At 46.5% G+C, this 18,866-nt stretch overlaps 1 protein-coding gene across 1 annotated transcript; it reads left to right on the forward strand.

Annotated features, from left to right (window-relative positions):
• Nucleotides 1-9,957: 9,957 nt before the first annotated feature.
• On the forward strand, nucleotides 9,958-17,804 carry LOC119647580 (peritrophin-48-like). Its single transcript, XM_038048588.1, has 2 exons — nucleotides 9,958-10,002; nucleotides 16,617-17,804. The coding sequence occupies exons 1-2, from the start codon at nucleotides 9,958-9,960 to the stop codon at nucleotides 17,802-17,804; spliced, it is 1,233 nt and encodes a 410-aa protein (XP_037904516.1).
• The last annotated feature ends 1,062 nt before the right edge of the window (nucleotides 17,805-18,866 follow it).

The following is an 18,866-nucleotide window of genomic DNA, read 5'->3' on the forward strand; positions in this document are numbered from 1 at the left end:
GAGAGTACGACTGGGTGAAAAGGAACTCCCAAGGAATACAGGTTTTGCGGAGGCGAAAAGGTTCGTAAAGACTGATGGACGATCCGGTATTTATAGCAGCAAACGCTGTACCGGACACAGCAAGGAAGAAACGGTGCATGCCAGCGATGAGAGTGTTGATGCTGTCCTAGCAAAATAACTCAGGGTGGAAAATTGCCTGAAGGAGATCGGTAATACCCCCAACACGCTATGAAAATTCGTCCGGCTGAAGCATCATATTCATCGCTATGTTGTTCGAAATCTTAAAGACACCTGCGAACATGCCACGGGTGATTTAGTCTCGACGAACCAATCTACAGCAAATTTAGGGAAGTTACAAACTACTACGGTTTCTCCATTGCGGCAGGCACCTATTGCTACCAAAACGTTTGGACCTTGAATCGGCTCCACAAGTGAAACCCCAGAAAATGGGAGCAAATGTCTGAACACCTGTGAAGCCAAGGAAGCAGGTAAATAGAAGGAAGCCCCATCCGAGTGTAATTGTCATTGAAAGTAGAGGTGACCTCTTTTATGCTAAGATTCTGGGGATGGTCAAAAGAGATCCGATACTAAGCGGGCTAGGAGACCATGTTACACGGATCAGAAAAACGCAGAAGGGAGAACTACTCTTGGAGCTTCGGAAGACACAGGACGAAAGGACACTGAAGGAAATGGTTGGTAGATCCTTTGATGAGGAATGACCATAAGGCAGTTAACCCACGAGATAACTGTGGAGTGCTGGGACCTTGACGAGATCACGACGAAGGAGGACATTTGGAGAGAGAGAATTGGGGCGGCAATTTCAAATTCCAGCACTGTAATGACACCCCTCAGGGATCGTCAACGATCCTTCATGGGTCGTTTACGATACGGGGAGTGGCGTCCCCGAGGTGCCCGAGCAAGTAGTTCTGATCCCCTAGCTGGCATAATATTTGCGTCCTAGGTAGTAGCCTCGAGAAAGTTTCTCGGTGAAGAGCGAACCGCGAATAACCGGTACACGTCGGGACACACTGGGAGTCTCCGGAGCCGTCGACAACTCTCTGTCGGCGTCGACGGGGTGATGTGAGCCTAGCTCTGCCAAGGTGGTAGTTGTGGCGTGTATCAGGAGCTAGCCCCTTCGGGACCCTGATCGGGTAGTGTGCATTGAACCGGTGTTAGTAGACCGCGTTGCCCCGAGCGAGCGCTGATCCGTCCGTGAATTCCGGGATCAGCTAAGCGTAGGTCAGGCCTCAGGGAACTGGAGTAGGGGCTGTGTCCCCGAGGGTATACCCGTTCCTGACTATTGCGGCCCGCTCCCTTGCACACGATGCGCTGGTAAACAACTCAAATGGAGAATAAAAACGAACGAAACGAGGAGATAGTGGAAATGGAGAGTGAACTGGCTGCGTTTATTCGCAGCACGAAAATGCGCCGCTCGCCCCAGCGCCCAGCGAAGGACGCAACAAGGGCTGAAATACCCGACGAGACATCGGGACGCGCAGGCGGAGAGAGAGACTCAGAAAGTGATGCGGCACCTGCAACACAGATAGGAACCCAGATCATACAGCACAGTGCTGTAATTGGGGAAAGAGGCACAGTGGAAACTGCCGAAGCTAATAAAATGGTTTCGAATATAAGCCGAGTGGGAGGACTGTCGATTACTCTGGCGCAACCGGAAGAGGAAAGACTTATTAAAAAATGCACGGCGGTTGTGAAGCACATGCGATCTTCGACGTTCTTTCAGAAAAACGTCGGTAAGGGGGTGAAAAACGGGCTAATGGAACTGGAAGAGCTCCTGGACAGGATTTCATACTATAGGCGAACATGGAAAGTAAGACAAAATCCGCAGGAAGCAGAAGCAACCGCGCTTCCCGAGGGGAACACCACGAGTACCAAACGGATCGCTGACAGCCCATTGCAGAGCGAACTTGGTAAAAAACGAAAGGAGGAAGGGTCATCTGAAGGAGACTTCACTCAGGTACCTTCCAGGGCTGAAAAGAAGAAGGCGAAGAGGATCAAAAGACAATAACACGTCGCCTCTGCCTAAAACTAAGGCGGACACGCAGGACGGAGGGCCAAAAGAAAAGGTGGGAAGACGAAGGAGGACTAGACCGCCAGCTTTGCTTATTAAGCCGACGGAAGGCAAGACTTTTGCGGAAGTCCTCAGCGAAATCCGTTACAAAATCAAACCCGAAGACAACGGAGCGGAGGTGTCTTCCATACGTAAAACGAAGGGTGGTGGAGTCTTAGTCGAACTAGGCCCGAAGACTATAAATAAAGTCACGTTCTGTGAAGCAGTCAAGGGGCTTCTAGGAGAAAAAGCTTTGGTTTCTAGTCTGGAACCCACGTGTGCTTTAGAAATACGAGACCTTGACTGTCTCACGGAAAAGAACGAGGTAGAAGAGGCCATCAAACGCGAATGCCCGGAGGTAACCAATGTCTAGATTGGTATCACCTCCGCAAACTCAAGAGGCCAAAAACTCGCTGTGGTGGAAGTTGCCGAGCAATACGCGAGGAAGCTTCTAAACAGCGGGAAAATAAGAATTGGTTGGGTAGTGTGTAGGATACGAATTCGGGCCGCCCCAACCAAATGTTACAGATGTTTGGATTATGGGCACACATCTGCAAACTGTCGGGGACCTGACAGAAAGCCAACATGCCGTAAATGCGGCCAGGCAGGCCATAAAGCGAACAGCTGCACTGAAAAGGAAAGCTGCGTCCTATGCAGGGACCGTGGCGCGACTGATGAGAGCATTGCGCACACTGCGGGATCGGGGCGTTGTCCAGTTTTCAGAGCAGAACTGGAAAGAGCTAGGATACGGTCAACATGATTCGCATCCTACAAATCAATATGCACCGGAGTGCAACCGCTCACGAGTTGCTAGTGCAGTTCGCTGCGGAGACCAAAGCTGATTTAGTACTCATCAGTGAGCAGTACCGAAACAAGGGCCCAGTTTCATGGCACCCAGACATATCAGGTACCGCTGCCATCTGGGTTCGGGACGGCACCCTCCTGGGGGTTCTTGCCCAAAGCCAAGGGGACGGCTTTGCCTGGATTCGGTGTTCAAGGATAACGTTTTTTAGTGTCTATCTTACGCCGAATGAGACGATGCCGGACTTTCGTCGGAGGCTTGAGGCTTTGGAGGACGCTATCTCAAGCACGGATGGGCGGATCCTGGTCGGGGGTGACTTCAATGCTAGGGCACTTGAATGGGGCATGCCTCACACAGATTCCAGAGGGAAACGAATTCTGGAAATGGCGGCGAGAACAGGACTGGTAGTTCTAAACACCGGATCCACCCCAACGTTCCGCCGCCCGGGCTGCGAAGGAAGCATTCCAGACGTAACCTTCGCATCGGAATCACTGGTGCCGCTGGTGGACGGGTGGCGAGTTCTGGAAGACTTTTCGGCAAGTGACCACCAATACATTGCTTTCGAAGTGGTGGACACAAACTCTCGGTGGGCGCCACCCCAGCGATCTTTCTGTGTATGGAACGTCGCGAAAGTGAACACTGGGAAGTTTGTCGAAACTCTGGGAACAGGTGGGGCCACGCTGAAGGGTACTCCTGGGGGCGGTGGCGCCGCTGCTGACACTGTCGTAAATTCAGTTATGAACCTGATAACGACGGTCTGCGGAGCCTCCATGCCCAGGAAGACATCGAGGCGCGGCAAACCTTCCATGTATTGGTGGACAGTGGAAATCGCAGAGCTCCGGAAGGAATGTCACAGGCTCCGCCGCTTAACACAACGTCTAGGCGACCGGGAGGAGGCATGTACCATAATTATGGAGTACAAATCAGCCAAAAGGAGACTCCGCAGCGCAAAAAACAAGAGCAAAGCTCGCCGCTGGCAAGATCTGATCGACGAGGTAAATGGGGATCCGTGGGGATTCGGTTACAAACTTGTAACCCGAAAAATCGGGGCTCTGCGGAAACCCTGTTCACTTAAGGCCGAGCAGATGGACCGCATTGTGAGGGCACTCTTCCCTGCACACCCCGTATGGGATGGTGACGTCGGCGCGGAGAGCGCAGAGGACTGCCCACTTTTCTCTGTAAAAGAGTTGGAACAGGCAGTCCTCTCTATGAAAAACAAGAAGGCGCCAGGACCCGATGGTATTCCAGCAGAGGTGTACAAACTGGTATTCCAACACCGGCCAGACCTACTGCTCGGCGCATTCAACGCTTGCCTGAAAGAGGGCATTTTCCCTGCTCGTTGGAAAGTTGCGAGGCTTGCGCTGATCCCTAAAGGGAAAGGCGATCCCGAACTGCCGTCTTTATACCGCCCGCTCTGTATGCTTGATATTGCTGGGAAAGTGCTCGAAAAGCTCATCAGAAGTAGACTCGCTGAAGCGATACGCGCTGCCGGAGATTTATCTCCCCGGCAGTTTGGTTTCAGGGCAGGGAGATCGACAATTGATGCTGTCATGCAGGTCGTGGACGCCGTTCGACGAGCAGAGGCACATAGCCGCCGAGGCACATAGAACTCGACGGGTGGTGCTCCTCGTAACGCTTGATGTCAGAAACGCCTTCAATTCCGTAAGATGGAAAGACATTCTAGGCACACTAGACAATACCTTCAACGTGCCGAACTATCTCTTACGGATTTTGAGGGACTATCTGAGGAACCGCTCCCCGCTCTATGAAACACTAGAGGGTCAAAGGTGGATGGAGGTCACGTCGGGGGTAGCACAGGGATTCATCCTAGGGCCGCACCTCTGGAACGCTACCTATGACAGTCTGCTTAAACTCGACACGCCAGAAGAGTCGCGCCTGGTCGGCTACGCAGATGATGTCGCAGCGCTTGTTGCTGGACGCACTGTCGAACAGGCGCAAAGCAGACTCGGCATATTGATGCGACGGGTAAGCGGATGGATGACTACTCATGGTTTCAACCTTGCACTGGAAAAAACCGAAGTAGTCATCCTGACTAAGGAAAGAATTCCGACTTTGCGTCCCATATCTTTCGGCGAGTCGATAATCGAGTTGAAATCAGCGGTAAAGTACCTCGGGTTGACTCTTGACTCAAAGATGAGCTTTTCTGAGCAAATCCAAGCAGCAGCAAACAAGGCTGCGGCTGGAGTTTCGGCGTTAAGTAGGCTAATGGCAAACATTGGGGGTCCTACGTCTAGTAGGCGACGTCTCCTGGTGATTTCAACGCAGTCTGTCCTGCTCTGCGGCGCAGAGGTATGGGCTGGCGCTCTTAACAGGGAGGTATATCATAAACGCCTTGCGCAAGTACAGAGACGAGGAGCTTTACGGGTGGTGTCTGCGTACCGCACTGTCTCTGAACCCGCCGTGATGATGACCGTGGGAGTGATCCCCCTTGGCCTTCTTGCTAAGGAGCGTCAGGCTATATACAAGCGCAAGGGAGGTGGTTGCTCGCGAAGAACGGCAACACACTCTAGACGAGTGGCAGCTCTCTTGGCAAAATGAAACTAGAGGCAGATAGACTGCGCGGCTCATCGGCAACTTAGGTACGTGGCTGAATCGGAAGCATGGTGAGACTGACTATTTCCTTACCTAATTTTTAAGTGGGCGTGGAAGTTTTCAGTCTTACCTGCACAAGATTGGAAAGGCGCGTTCTCCGGATTGTGTGTTTTGCAATGGAGTTGTGGACGATGCACACCACACTTTTTTTTTCTTGTGGAAGGTGGGATGGGGTTCGTCAGCAGCTCTATTTAAACACAGGGGATCTCTCTCCAGACAACATTGTGGAAGAGATGCTGAGGACTGCTGACAGCTGGAACCGTGTTGCCCATTACGTTCGGGCCCTTCTCGTTGCTAAGAAAATAGAACTCGACCGGTGAAGGAGCCGGATGGCAGGGGGTTCCTTGAACTGACAGTTCCCTTCCTCCTGTCCCCTCCCGTTGGTGAAAGGAATTCCCTGATTTGAAGGCTCCGCAAGGCGGGAGAGTTCGGGGGCTGGCCCGAAGTAATGTGACAAACGGTTCCTGGCTAGCCCTCTAACGATGGGGAGGTGTTTAGTTGGTAGTCCGACAACGTACCGAATCGGGAGTCCAACACTGTGTGCGTAAATGCATTCACCTACCCTACCCCAAAAAAAAAAAAACTGTAATGACACCAGTATAATACACGACCATGCATAATGCTGTATGTAAGGTGATTCACCAAAACCAACGGGAGCATGGAAGCGAGGGATCTCACTACCAATTCATTGTCACCATTTCCTTTTTTAATCCCAGCGCGTCCAATCACGGCAACAGCTCCTAATGCAAAAGCCAAAACCGATCTCCAAACCTACTCACTTTTGTGACCTCGACCTTGAACATCAAGTTCAAAGTCAAAGAACCAAAAGATTCTTTTATCTATTAAAAATTCTCTTGTTTATTAATTATTTAAAAGAGGAAAATTATTTAAGCAATCCTTTAATCCTTGCCATGATCACCTAGCATCTTTGAGAAGATCTTGGTTGCTTTGAATATAATTTTACTAATAATTGTTCACATCTCCTCGATCCATCCAAAAGACAAAGGAATTCTCGGAATTCTTAAAAATTATTTTTCTAATTTTAATAATTGACTTTTTTGAAATTGCAATCCAAATAGGCTGCCGTCAAGCAATAACTTCTAATTTATCTGATTCAATCCAGATTTGGAGATAAGATTGCGAGGAACAACTACGGCCCAATAAGGCAACCTTGTTTCATTGCCAGATACACGCAATTTATCTACTGAATTTCAACTTACTTTATTATCTTTTACTTTACAAATAAGTGAATTACTGATTTTAGATTTGGGAGTTGGAGTTCATTCATTATATCAACCGTTGAGTTTGAAGAAAGCATAGATAAGCGCGATACCAGGAAATTCAGCGAAATTTTCATGAGACCTTCTTTCTTCAGGAGAAAATTGTGGACTTGAGAGAATATGGACGTCATACCTTCCTTGAACTGACAGGATCTGAGGTTATTTCCTAAAGATTTACTTAAAGGGGGTGTTTCAGTTCGAGTCCAAAAAGTTTCAAAAGGACCTAAAGTGTTTGACATTAAACAGGTTGGAGTAAATGCATATAAATTTAAAATGAAGTCAATGAACTGTCAAAACCCACCCCCGCTATCCTGAAAGTCCAAAGTTATAGTCGGAAAACCGCGAATATGTGTACGAATCATTCACCAAATTGCAATGACTGACTCATTTTAGGCAACTTCTTATCAATCGAGTCAATACTTTTTGCTTATGCCGACATTCTTCAATCAATCAATTCACTGGTGTCATCCATCAGATAACACAAGTGGCCCATAATTTCAGCCTTGTTGTATGTCGTCCGAGTAATGTTGTAAACATTAACTTGTAGCGGTCATATTTCCGTTCGTTGCGTTATAAAATGGATTACAGCCAGGGACACAAAACAGTAACCAAACAATTTTATTCCATTTTTAAGATCAAACTAAGGTCGTTAAGGATCAACGTGGTTAGAAGTTCACAGTAGCATAGAATGGAATACATAGAATAGAAGAAAATTCAACCGGACTCCCTTCAGTAAGCAAGATCCTCAAGGAAACAAGAGGTAAATCCTAAAGCTAAGCGGCAATCAAAACCCTAAGCCAAGGTGTGATTACCGTGCCGAGGTCTGAATGGCCACAGGGGTTAAGGTGCGGCCGTGAACGGTAAACTCTGTGTGCTAGGCAACCCCCAGTTCGAACTAGTCTTGTTTCGGAAAAATTGGCCCTGTAGAGATCGACTTATTTTCCCTGATAAGACAAACTAAAAAAAACCCTCTAAAAGCTAAAATCAAATCTCGATTGTGATGATCCAACCTCAAGTGAAGGGGCGACCAATCATCGATGGAAAACCTCAGTCTAGACTCAGATTCTCACTTACTCAAGGGGCAATCAATCTGATTGGAACCCAGTCTTTAACGGACGAGCGGAAGCACGCCACTTCTGTCAGCACTTCGGTCATACGGCCTCTGGACAAATCACAACCAACAGGCTCTGCCAAGGTTGAGGGAAAGGAGCATCCGGGGCATCTGCGACTAAAGATAAGCGAAGCGGCAGCGATCCTAGGACGATCTTAACTTTTCGACCACTCGACCGGCAGTGACTAAGCTTTTATTTGCAGCCAAGGCTATTGAAGCCAAAGGATGGGTCTTATATGGTGACACTAATCCATCCGTTTACGATATTGAGTAGCGCGAACAGCTTAAGAGGAAACTCCTCCTAGCTTCAAGGACTGCATCTTCACAAGGCATTAAGCTTTGCTTTGAGTCTGTAGGCGCATACCATAAAGTTACGATTAAACGTTGCCGATGAAAGCACCAACAAGTGATTCAGGCAGTACTACCTTTCCTTCAACGAACGGTCGGAGGGTGCGCGACTAACCCTGAAAAGGGTCTCTGAGCTTCCATCGTTCAAAAAGTGCTTCCTCTGGCTTTCAGAAGAAGAGCATAATGATGTTTAGGTTTCAGAATAACTGGGTGACCAGAATAACCTCCATCTGGGTTTTGTTAGGCGGCAAAACAGGGGATAGAACCGATAGGTCGGGAACTTTACTTACTATCGGCGTCCCAGAACCCAATATTAAGAAGGATTTTGAAAAATTGGCTGCCCGCTCAACTATGGGCTAGAGATACGTTACCAGTGTCAGTTCCTAAAACCATTGAAAGGGACGCATAGCCTCGGCATCTTCATCTAAAGTGTAGATGCCATATTTCCCAAAAAAATTTGCAGCATTGTAAAGGACTTACCAGTCTTCACATCAATAGTTGCAAGACATTTATACATCTCAATAAGAACCCCAGGTTGTCGGCGGGATAGTCTTCCAACATGCTGGCCTGTTTTATGCCAATGGAAGTGATTGAACTCGTTCCCGTATGGTGATCACAAAAGATCTCCAGGCTAACTTGGTTAACGTCCTATGTGATGGCGACATCACAACGGTCAAACTAATCATAAAAAGTCAACTAGGAGATAAAGAGATTCTATGGTGCTCTTCATCAGAGCTATCCAATATGGTAAAAGCAAAGGCGTGGAGGTGATTGCAGGATGTGATGTCAATACCCACCGCATATGCTGAGAAAGTTCAAGAGGATCGAGACTATTAGAATATCTAGTAGGAACCTATCTGCAGATCCTCAATTTGCGTAACGAACCCACTTTCTTCAACGTGGTTAGGCAGGAGGTCATCGATAACACGGTGGTATCCCCTGACATTGCGGCTCTTCTTGGAGAGTGGAGAGTATCAGACGATATCACGCTCTCGGACCAAAGGCACATTGACTTTGAAATGGGCATGGACCCCACCTCTAGCCACTCTATTTCGCTATCCGCGGAAAACAGATTGGGGGACATATAAAATGGAACTGAGCGTCCGAGTTATGATCCTTGAGAAGCGCATCAAATCCATTGTTGAAATTGGGAAGACAACCCAGATGATCACAACTAAAATGAGAGAAGCTTTCGAAGAAAGCTGCCCATTCAAAACGCAAGAGTATGGGGTAAAACATCATGATCGAATTTGGTACAGAAAAGAACGGTAAGGGTCTTCCTGTGATTCTGATCGAGCCTCTAGCTGGAACCGGTATAAAGAGAGCTAGCGGAGAAAGAGAAAGCTCTAAAGAATAGCATAAGATCAGCTGAACGGTCATGATCAAGACGTTTTTGTGAAGAGACTAACTCTCTTGAAGCAACCTCAAAGCTGAAGTGGATTCTTGCTAAAGGACGTAGCCAGAAGTTGGGTTATTTACGTTTACAGAGCGGGAGGTCCACAGAAAGAATGATGAATGATGAAAAAACGCCAAACCGTTTGCTTGAAAGGCATTTTCAGGCCACATTCAAAATCTCATCTCGGGGCCTACGGCGGCATAAAGCCCTTAACGGAGAGACGGGAATCTGGCATATAAAGTAGTATCACTGTAGCGAGTAAAATGGGCATTTAACTCGTTACAGAGATACTAGTTTGCAGGTCCCGATAGCATGATTCCTGCCTAAATAATAGAGGGAATGGATGCCCTGGGTTTCTATATTCCAGCCAAGCGTGATGAGGAGGTAATTTTCTTCTCTTTCTTCAGCCTTTGCCACGTTCACAAGCAGGGTCGGCTCGCCATGATCGATTTCACCATTTCGTTCTATCAAATGCCTGATTTGGATGCAATCGAGAGGCTTTTAAATCCCCATTCGGCGTACTAAGCCACTGTTGTACCATCACTAATAGAACATCTTCGTCTCCATTAACGCAAGACGCCATTCACTGTCTTTTATAGTCGGCTAACACTCAGAACCATAGAGGGCGACAGGACGGACGACGGTAAATTTTAGATTTGAGATGTTCGTTGATGTGAACGTGATATTTATTCCCAAACCAGGGATTCGGGCTGCTTCCAGTTAACCCGTTGGGGAGTTCGGTCCCCACGTACTCGAGGGGGACGATCAGACCCGAGTCTGCAAGGGACTCATCTGAAGTGGCTTCGGCCATGAAACCTCACTGGAGGTTATCTGGTACCATGGGAGCGGGGACGACCCTCTGAGAGCATATGCTCTAGGAGAATTCCTGGAGGATCTGTTCTTGGCCCGGTTATTTACGGTTGGCCCCCTATTGGGAATTTTATGGTGGTAGTGGTTATGCCCACATCGCAGGCAAAGCTCCTTGGCGCGCAAGCGTGGAGTTGCGCTGTTCAATTCGGGTGCCGTACCCCTTAGTTGCGGCAGAGGTGTTAGATAGGCCTTGCATCCACTGGTATGAATGCTGAGCCTGCACTCAATATAAACCGGGACCGCTATGCTTGCATGGCATCAATCCGTGTCGGCGGGATTATGCCTAAACGGCAGGTACTCACGTTAAACCCCCGGACTTTCATTGCTAAACCAGGGGAACCCACCTACATGGAGGCAAAAAGCTTCCGACTGAGCAGTCTAATTTCCTTTCTATTAAAAAGACTAGAAAAACTAGTAGATCGATTCATAAGGGATACATTCATTCCCAAGTGCCCACTTTACCATAGGCAACATGCCTACCAGAAGGGCAAATGCACGGAAGCAGCACTTCATGAGCTCATGGTAAAAATTGGAATGGCGATTCCTGAAAAAGAATACGCCTATGGCGTATTCATGGACCTCCAAGGAGCCTTCAATTGTGCCTCATTTGCAGCAATTTATGACACGGCAATACAGCATGGGATCGAACCGCCGCTAATCAGTTGGCTCCTATAGCTTACATCAAAATACAAATGATAACGGAGTGCGGATTGTTCAATTAGCAGGGTCACACGAAATGGTTGTTGGAATTACCTGGTTTGCGCGGAAAGCGGTCCACAAACATACGTGGGCCTCTTCAGACGGGACCACTTTCAACCAAATTAATCATATGTTGATCGAACGCCGCCACCTCTCAGTCTTGATGAATGTCAGAACATATAGGGGGGTCAATATAGACTCGGATCACTATCTCGTTGGCATGGTGCTCCGAGCTCGAATAACAATACCACCTAGAATCCCCTCTGACAATCAGGTGAGAGTGAACACTGAAGCCATCCACAACACAACCCTCCGCGACACCTATAAGAGTGAAATGGATGCCGCAATAACCGCAGTCAACAGAGGTCCTGGAGATGAAGCATCAACAAATGATCTTCACAATCACCTGAAGAACGAAATCGTAAATACGGCTACAAATATACTTGGCTCCAGCCGCAAAATGAGTCAGGACGGCTGTTTGACGATGAATGTAAGCTAGCAACGGAACGGAAGAATGCTGCATACCGAGTAACGCTGCATTCTCAAAGGACGCGGGCACGCGCAGAGACTTATCACGAATTTCGTCCTGCGGAGAAGCGACTTCACAGACGGAAAAAGGAAACCTGGGAGAACCAACAAATCTGTGAACTCGAAAAGAACAGGGAGCAACCGCACCAGGCGCTGAAGTTTTACCAACAAGTCAGCAGGATGAAGCCTTATACACCTCGATGCTCATCCTGCCGAGACAAAGAGGGAAATCTGATTTCCGACAGAATGGGCATATTGGAGCGATGGGTTGAGTATTTTGATGAACTACTGAACAACCAGAACATCGGCGAGTTGGAGGTCCCCCCAACTGGAGACGACGGACAAATACTGCCACCACCTAGTATAGAAGAAACAGTCCGTGCTATTCATCGGCTTAAAAGTCATAATTTGCCAGAAGCCGATGGAATTACAGCCGAATTGGTTAAATATGGAGGTGACCAGTTATACCAAGTGGTTCATCAAGTGGTGCTCAAGGTATGGGAGAGCGAATCAATGCCTGACGATTGGATACGAGGCATTATGTGTCTTTAAGTATTTAACATTACTTATATTTATTATAATATTTAAGTTAACATTTATTATTAAATTAGTTATACATGTTATTTGACCTAATCTTAGTCAGCGGACTCAACTCCCGTTTTCCTATTTACAATTCAAAAGACTTCAGTATTTTTTATAAATTCGAAACTTAATATTACATATGAGTGACATTTACAAAAAACATAATTACTACATTAGATTCTTTTTTTTTGTGTGTGTACTACGTTTTTGACAACAACTCATGGCACACTTTTCTGCGATCTTCCACTCCCGTGGCGTGCTACGCAAAGTGGATAGATCCGCGCCATCTATTCGCTCGCACTCGCAACATTCGAAATAAATTTCGAATGCTGCGAATCCTGCCGCGCCACAGTCTCATACATAAAAAGGGTGTGCAGCAATTATAGAGGAATCACATTGCTGAGTACCAGCTACAAGATATTCTCCGCTATCTTGCTAGGCCGGATAGCCCCATACGCCCATAACATCATTGGCCCATACCAAAGAGGCTTCACTCCAGCAAATCAGCAACAGATCAGATTTTCTCTCTGCGGTAAGCGAAGGAAAAACTGTCAAAATATGGACATCAGTTGTACAATCTTTTCATCGAATTTAAAGCCGCCTATGAAAGCATAGCCAGGGTACAACCATACACGACCATTAGAGAATTTGGTATCCGGACAAAATGGATAAGATTGACTAGGCTGACACTGACTAATGTGCGAGGCCAGATCAAAGTAGCAGGTTCACTCTCAAGACCATTCGATCATACGACAAGGGAATGCCCTATTTAGCGTCCTCTTTAACTTGGCCCTCGAGAAAATGATCCGTGATGCTGGGGTAAATGCGAGAGGTACGATCCTCTTCAAGTCCACCCAACTACTGGCTTATGCTGACGATATCGATATTATAGGAAGAACGACCTGAGATGTACAAACTGCCTTCATTCAGATCGAGCAGGCGGCGCGAGATTTGGGGTGCACGTCAATGGAGGTAAGACGACACATATGGTGGCAACGTCGTCACCAAAAACCAACCAACCAACAATAGCAAACCGCACTGGTAAAACGGGAAGAATAAAGATAGGAGACTACAACTTTGAGATCGTTGATAATTTTTCCTATCTAGGGTCGAAAATCACAACCGATAACAGCTACGATGATGAAATCCGCGCACGGTTATTGTCAGCCAACAGAAACTATTTCAGTTTACAAAAACTGTTCCGCTCGGAGCGTCTCACCATAGGGTCGAAGCTCTTACTGTAAGGCAAGGCAATGGCCTTGCCAGTCCTCATGCATTCCTCGGAGACTTGAGTTCTTAGCAAGAAAAATTGCGAACTCTTGGCCGCGCTCGAGAGAAGAATCCTCCGAAGAAATCTTGGCCCCCTACATGAGGATGGACGATTCCGTAGCCTACATCATGACGAAATCTATGAGCGATACCATAACCGTCAGGTTGTGGATAAAATCTGGCTCAATAGGTTATGGTGGGCGGGTCACTTAATCCGTCTGGATGAGGATTATTATTATTCTGTTAAGGGAAAGTCGCACCGCGTCCTTGAAGAACTATTGTGCCCCTTTTACTGGTGATAGTGTACCTGTTGATCATAGTATCTCAAGCAGGCCTGTAACCGTTAGGAACTTTAGTATGTTCCCCACTTCCAGAAGTGTCAGTTTTGCATCTGGTATTAAGTGTTCTCCCAGATGTATCGACCTACTTTGCACAAGTGCCGGACCCTATCCCAGGACGTGCATAGAGATTTCGTCCTCCTCCTCACAGAACCTGCAGGCAGTGTCCGTAGATATCCCTAGCTTCCCTAGGTGATAGTTCAGCCGACAATGACCAGTGAGACTTCCCACTATGATTCGGAGGTTCTTTTTGGTGAGGTTTAAGCAATTCTTTGTACGCATGGGTTCGTATCCCCCAATAGGCACCTTGGACTGCTCCATCCCTGGTAGGCCCGCCCAATATAGTTCCCTCAACCGTTTCTCTTCGTTTCTTAGATTCATAGCCATGAAACCGTTTTCGATTCCACAGAAGGATTCTGGCCCATGTAAAGGCATCCCTGCTCCCTTTTTGCCTAGTTCATTGCCTTCCAACCCAGCATGGCCTGGAACCCAAAGTATTCAGACCTGGTTGGACGAGCCGAGTGTATTCAGTCTCTCAAGGCATTCCCATACCAGTTTAGAGTTCACCTGGTTGGATCTAAGTGCCTTGATCGCTGCTTGGCTATCGGTGAGAATAGCTATGTTCTGCCTCCTATAGTTCCTTTGCAGATTAAAGGAGGCACATTTGTCTATGACGTAAATTTCCGCCTGGAATACGCTAGTGTACCTGCCCATTGGCTCAAAGTACATTTTCCTTGGACTAATGACACCGGCACCCGCTCCCTCTGCTGTGAGGGATCCGTCAGTGTACCAAGTAATCAGTTGCTGGTTTAAGCCGTATTTCGCAGCCACGCTCTCCCAGTTTGCCTTGTTACTCCAACGTGTTTCAAACTTCTTATCGAAGTGAAACCTCGTTGTCATGTTGTCCATCGGTATCAGTAATTCGGGATACCGCCTAGAAAGGATATCAATCTTCCTTCGATTTAGGCAGCTCCCCGCCTCACTCATACTACCGGCCATCCTAAATATTGATCTCCTTGCCTGCATCTGTATGTGCAGATGGAGAGGGTTTAATTCCAGAAGGACCTCCAGGGATGCCGTTGGGCATGTCCTCATTGCCCCACTGATACACACGCAAGCCAGCCTTTGGAGCTTATGTAATTCCCTGGCTTGTGTGCTGAGTTGGGTTCTTTCTGCCCAGATTACCGCTCCATAGGTAATCATTGGCCTTACTATTGCAGTATATATCCAAAGTAGTATCTTCGGACTGCAACCCCATTTTTTTCCTGCTATGGATCTGCAAGTTATCAGAGCCCTCGTGGCTTTCCGACAAGTGTTTCCGACATGTGTCTTCCAGAGTAATTTTTGGTCTAGCGTGACACCTAAATATTTGACCTCTGTTTCTCGTTTCACCTCCATATCATGTAATGTTATGGCTTTCAGGTGATCCAACCTACGTCTCCTAGTGAATGGTACTATGGTGGTTTTGGTTGGGTTGATCCGCAGTCCCACCTTCCTGCACCAGGCACTAGTAACCCTTAATCCAGTTTGGATTCTATCACATAGGGTATCTTCATATTTGCCCCTACAGATTAGAACAGTGTCATCCGCGTAGCCCTGGACTTGTATTCCAGTATTAGTTAACGCGTCCAGGAGTTCATCCACTACCATACTCCACATCAGCGGCGATAATACTCCACCCTGTGGACAGCCTTGAGTGGTGTTCATGATAATAGAATTTGTACCTGTTTGTACCTCTATTTGGATGGATGAGGATGATACAGCCCGGAAAGTCTATAAGGGCAATATCTATGGTAGAAAAAGAAGACGAGGCAGACCCTGCCTGAGATGGAGCGATGGCGTAGATCAGAACGCCAGACAGATTTTAGGGATATCGAATTAGTGGACCTCGGCAGAAACGGGGGTGTCTGGAGTTCCTTAATAAGGCGATCCTAGACCGGATATCGGTTGTTACGCCGCGGATGATGATAATGATGAAGGTCGTCCTGATAATCGTAGTTGTACTCGTTTTCTCAAATTATCGGTTTTGCAATTTCCCTTCTTCCCTGATCATCTTTGATAATTCTTCTTGTTGTCATTGCCATTCTTATCAAAGTCAGCTTTCCAAATATATTTTTTTTTAGTTACTGGCGCGCTTTTTTGCGCAAGGGTGTAGCTACATTTCCCTGCACTTTAATTAAAAAAGGTACCGGGATGTCGTTAGATTTCTACAATTCAGGTCAAAAAAATCAAAATTACCTAAAATGCTTATGACGTATGCGAAATAAGACTGCACTCAAGAAAGGAACAGAAACTTTCTGGTATATATAAAGGAGTAAGGTGATTACGTGTAGTTAACAGTTCTTTTTCACACTTCCAGCGTTATTTAAGATACGATTCGCAACTGACTACCGTTTTTGATCTAAAAAACATTTTATTTTGAAAAATGAAGAATGTGTATAATATTTTTACAAACTTCCTTTTTAAATTCACCTGGCGAGAGGGTATAACTAACATTCTCTTGCTGGTCCTTTTCCTCGCAGCCTACAAGGTTTGTAACAAAATGGGTTTTGTTATGTCAATAACGAAAATTCCTGCTCTTTCTTTGTCTATTTATTGTCAGTTTCGAGTCACTCAGGGGCGTTTTTAGGAACAGTATAGGCGTTTAATTTGGATTTATAAACAAATTAGGTTCTGAAAATTAACGTTGATGATTTACTCATATATCTGTAGATTTCCACTTCCCATGCCCTCAAGGTTGGTGATAAATGTACAAATGGAGCTCTCGCCCCAAACCCCGAAAACCGGACGCAATTCTATTTTTGTTTGGATAGTAAAGTCTATCTGGGAACTTGTACCGATGGTAGGGTGTTTGACGAACGAGTTGCTCAGTGTGTTTATGCGGGAACCGACCCTGGAACTGGCACGGGCACAGGAACTGGTACCACAGTCAACTGCGAGGGAAACGATTATGCGACGTTCCCATATCCCAGTGATAACATCAGGTACTATTATTGCTACAATGGTCAAGCTCTGGTAGTGCAGTGTCCAGCTAACAATTATTATGACTCTATCTCGGGTACCTGTGTTTTGGGTTCTGGAACAGGCACTGGTGGTTATGTGTTTTGCCCAACCGGAGTTAATACTGTGTTGCCTGATCCGAATGGTGATTGCCAGAGATACGTGCTCTGTCTGAATGGCCAAGCCTCCTATCAAACATGCCCAAATAGATTCTACTTCCACCCAACAACTGGGTACTGTGGTCCGAATATTCCAAATTCATGTACTGGTGGCGGCGCATGCAATCAGAGGGGACTACTAAGACCGGTGCGAAATAATTGCCAAGTATACAATTACTGCGATGGATCCTATTGGTCGACAATAAAGTGTCCAAGAAATTATTACTTCAGTCCAAGCCGGCTTACATGTGGACCTACTATCCCGAATGGATGCAGCAAATACAACAATTACTACCAAAACTTACTTGGTTCGAACTCAGTTTATCCTACTTATCCCACATACCCAACTTATCCCTTTATCCCCACCACTCCAACGGATCCTTCTGTAGTTTGTGCAACAAGTATGAATGGTGTTTTTGCGGATACCACAAATTGCCAGAAGTACTTCTATTGTATGGATGGATTGCCGTATACAGCGACTTGCCCCAGCGGTTATTATTTCAACCCATTAACAAGAGCCTGCGGTCCAAACATCCCATCAGGATGTACTGTACAAGATATCCACCTTGACACCTCCACTTGTCCGGCAAATTCTGAAATAACCTTGGCAGACCCAACCAACTGCAAACAATACATAGTCTGCACCAATGGATTTGGAGCTACCTACGCCTGTGGTCCTGGACTTTACTACGATATTGAATGGAATACATGTTCGACAATGATACCAGATAGATGCACTTGAAGGGTAGTGGCAACTTATCTACAGAACTTTTTAGGCATTCCTACTCCTACGGATTTTAAGGACAATGGGATTCAGTAAAAAATGAACGTTCTGTTTTATTCCAATAAATGCACTTTCATATATGTGTATTTGTTCGTTGATATTTATTTGCTATTGAGTCCTTTTTCGAAAGACGAATTATCATAGAACCAATCCAATCCAATTTCTAAAATTCCAATCATATAAATCCTACTCCTAGGCTCCAAGTCTCCAAGTAAACTAACTACTGGCAAACATGGTCGAAATGATCTTGAAGGACCAAAGGGATCCCTTCAAGTAGGAGGAGGTAGCCGAGAGGATTTACAAGGAGCATGGAGCTACTCAAAAAAAGAGGGAGTACCTGCAAAAGAAACGAGAGACCTTGGAGGCACTAATGTCCATATTCAGGGTGAATCACCCCAAGCTGCCCAGTCTTCTCAGAGCAGACAATCCACACTTTGGATTACATTAGGAGGCGGAAGCTAAAGCTGGGGCGATTAAGGCAACGATTGGGAGTAATCAAGGCCAGTCCGAACGTTAACCAAGAACAGACGATGTAAGAGCAATAAACGTTGGCGGCAATGCCAATAATGGTGCAGGGATTCAAGCGTCGAAAGCTCCTTACTGATCAACTGCCGAGACCATTGCCGATTCAGATTCCCATTTTTACGGCATCAGCAAGGAGTGGTGCTTTGGTTTATAGAACTATTTAACCTGTCTGTGAATATATGGACGCTATCCTAGTTATAGAAAAGCTCGGAAACAATTCGCAAACGACATAATCACGATGTACAAAACCATACGAAACTGCTTGTCGATAATGAGCAATCTTTGATACACCACTTCTCAGTGGGATCCAATAGAGTTCCAAACCGTCATGCAGAAATGATACTTTCCGCTGTTTCAAAGACGTCGTCAAGAATACCAAGGAGCTACTTCCGGTGAGCAAAGTATGTGACTTCCTTCGGAAAAGATAAAGCTACTTCAATTGACTCAGTCATGTAATGTGACAATTCAGCCCCCGAGCAAAAAAGGGTTTGTGGC

Source organism: Hermetia illucens, chromosome 2 (assembly GCF_905115235.1).
Source record: "Hermetia illucens chromosome 2, iHerIll2.2.curated.20191125, whole genome shotgun sequence".
Classification (NCBI taxonomy): Eukaryota; Metazoa; Arthropoda; class Insecta; order Diptera; family Stratiomyidae; genus Hermetia; species Hermetia illucens.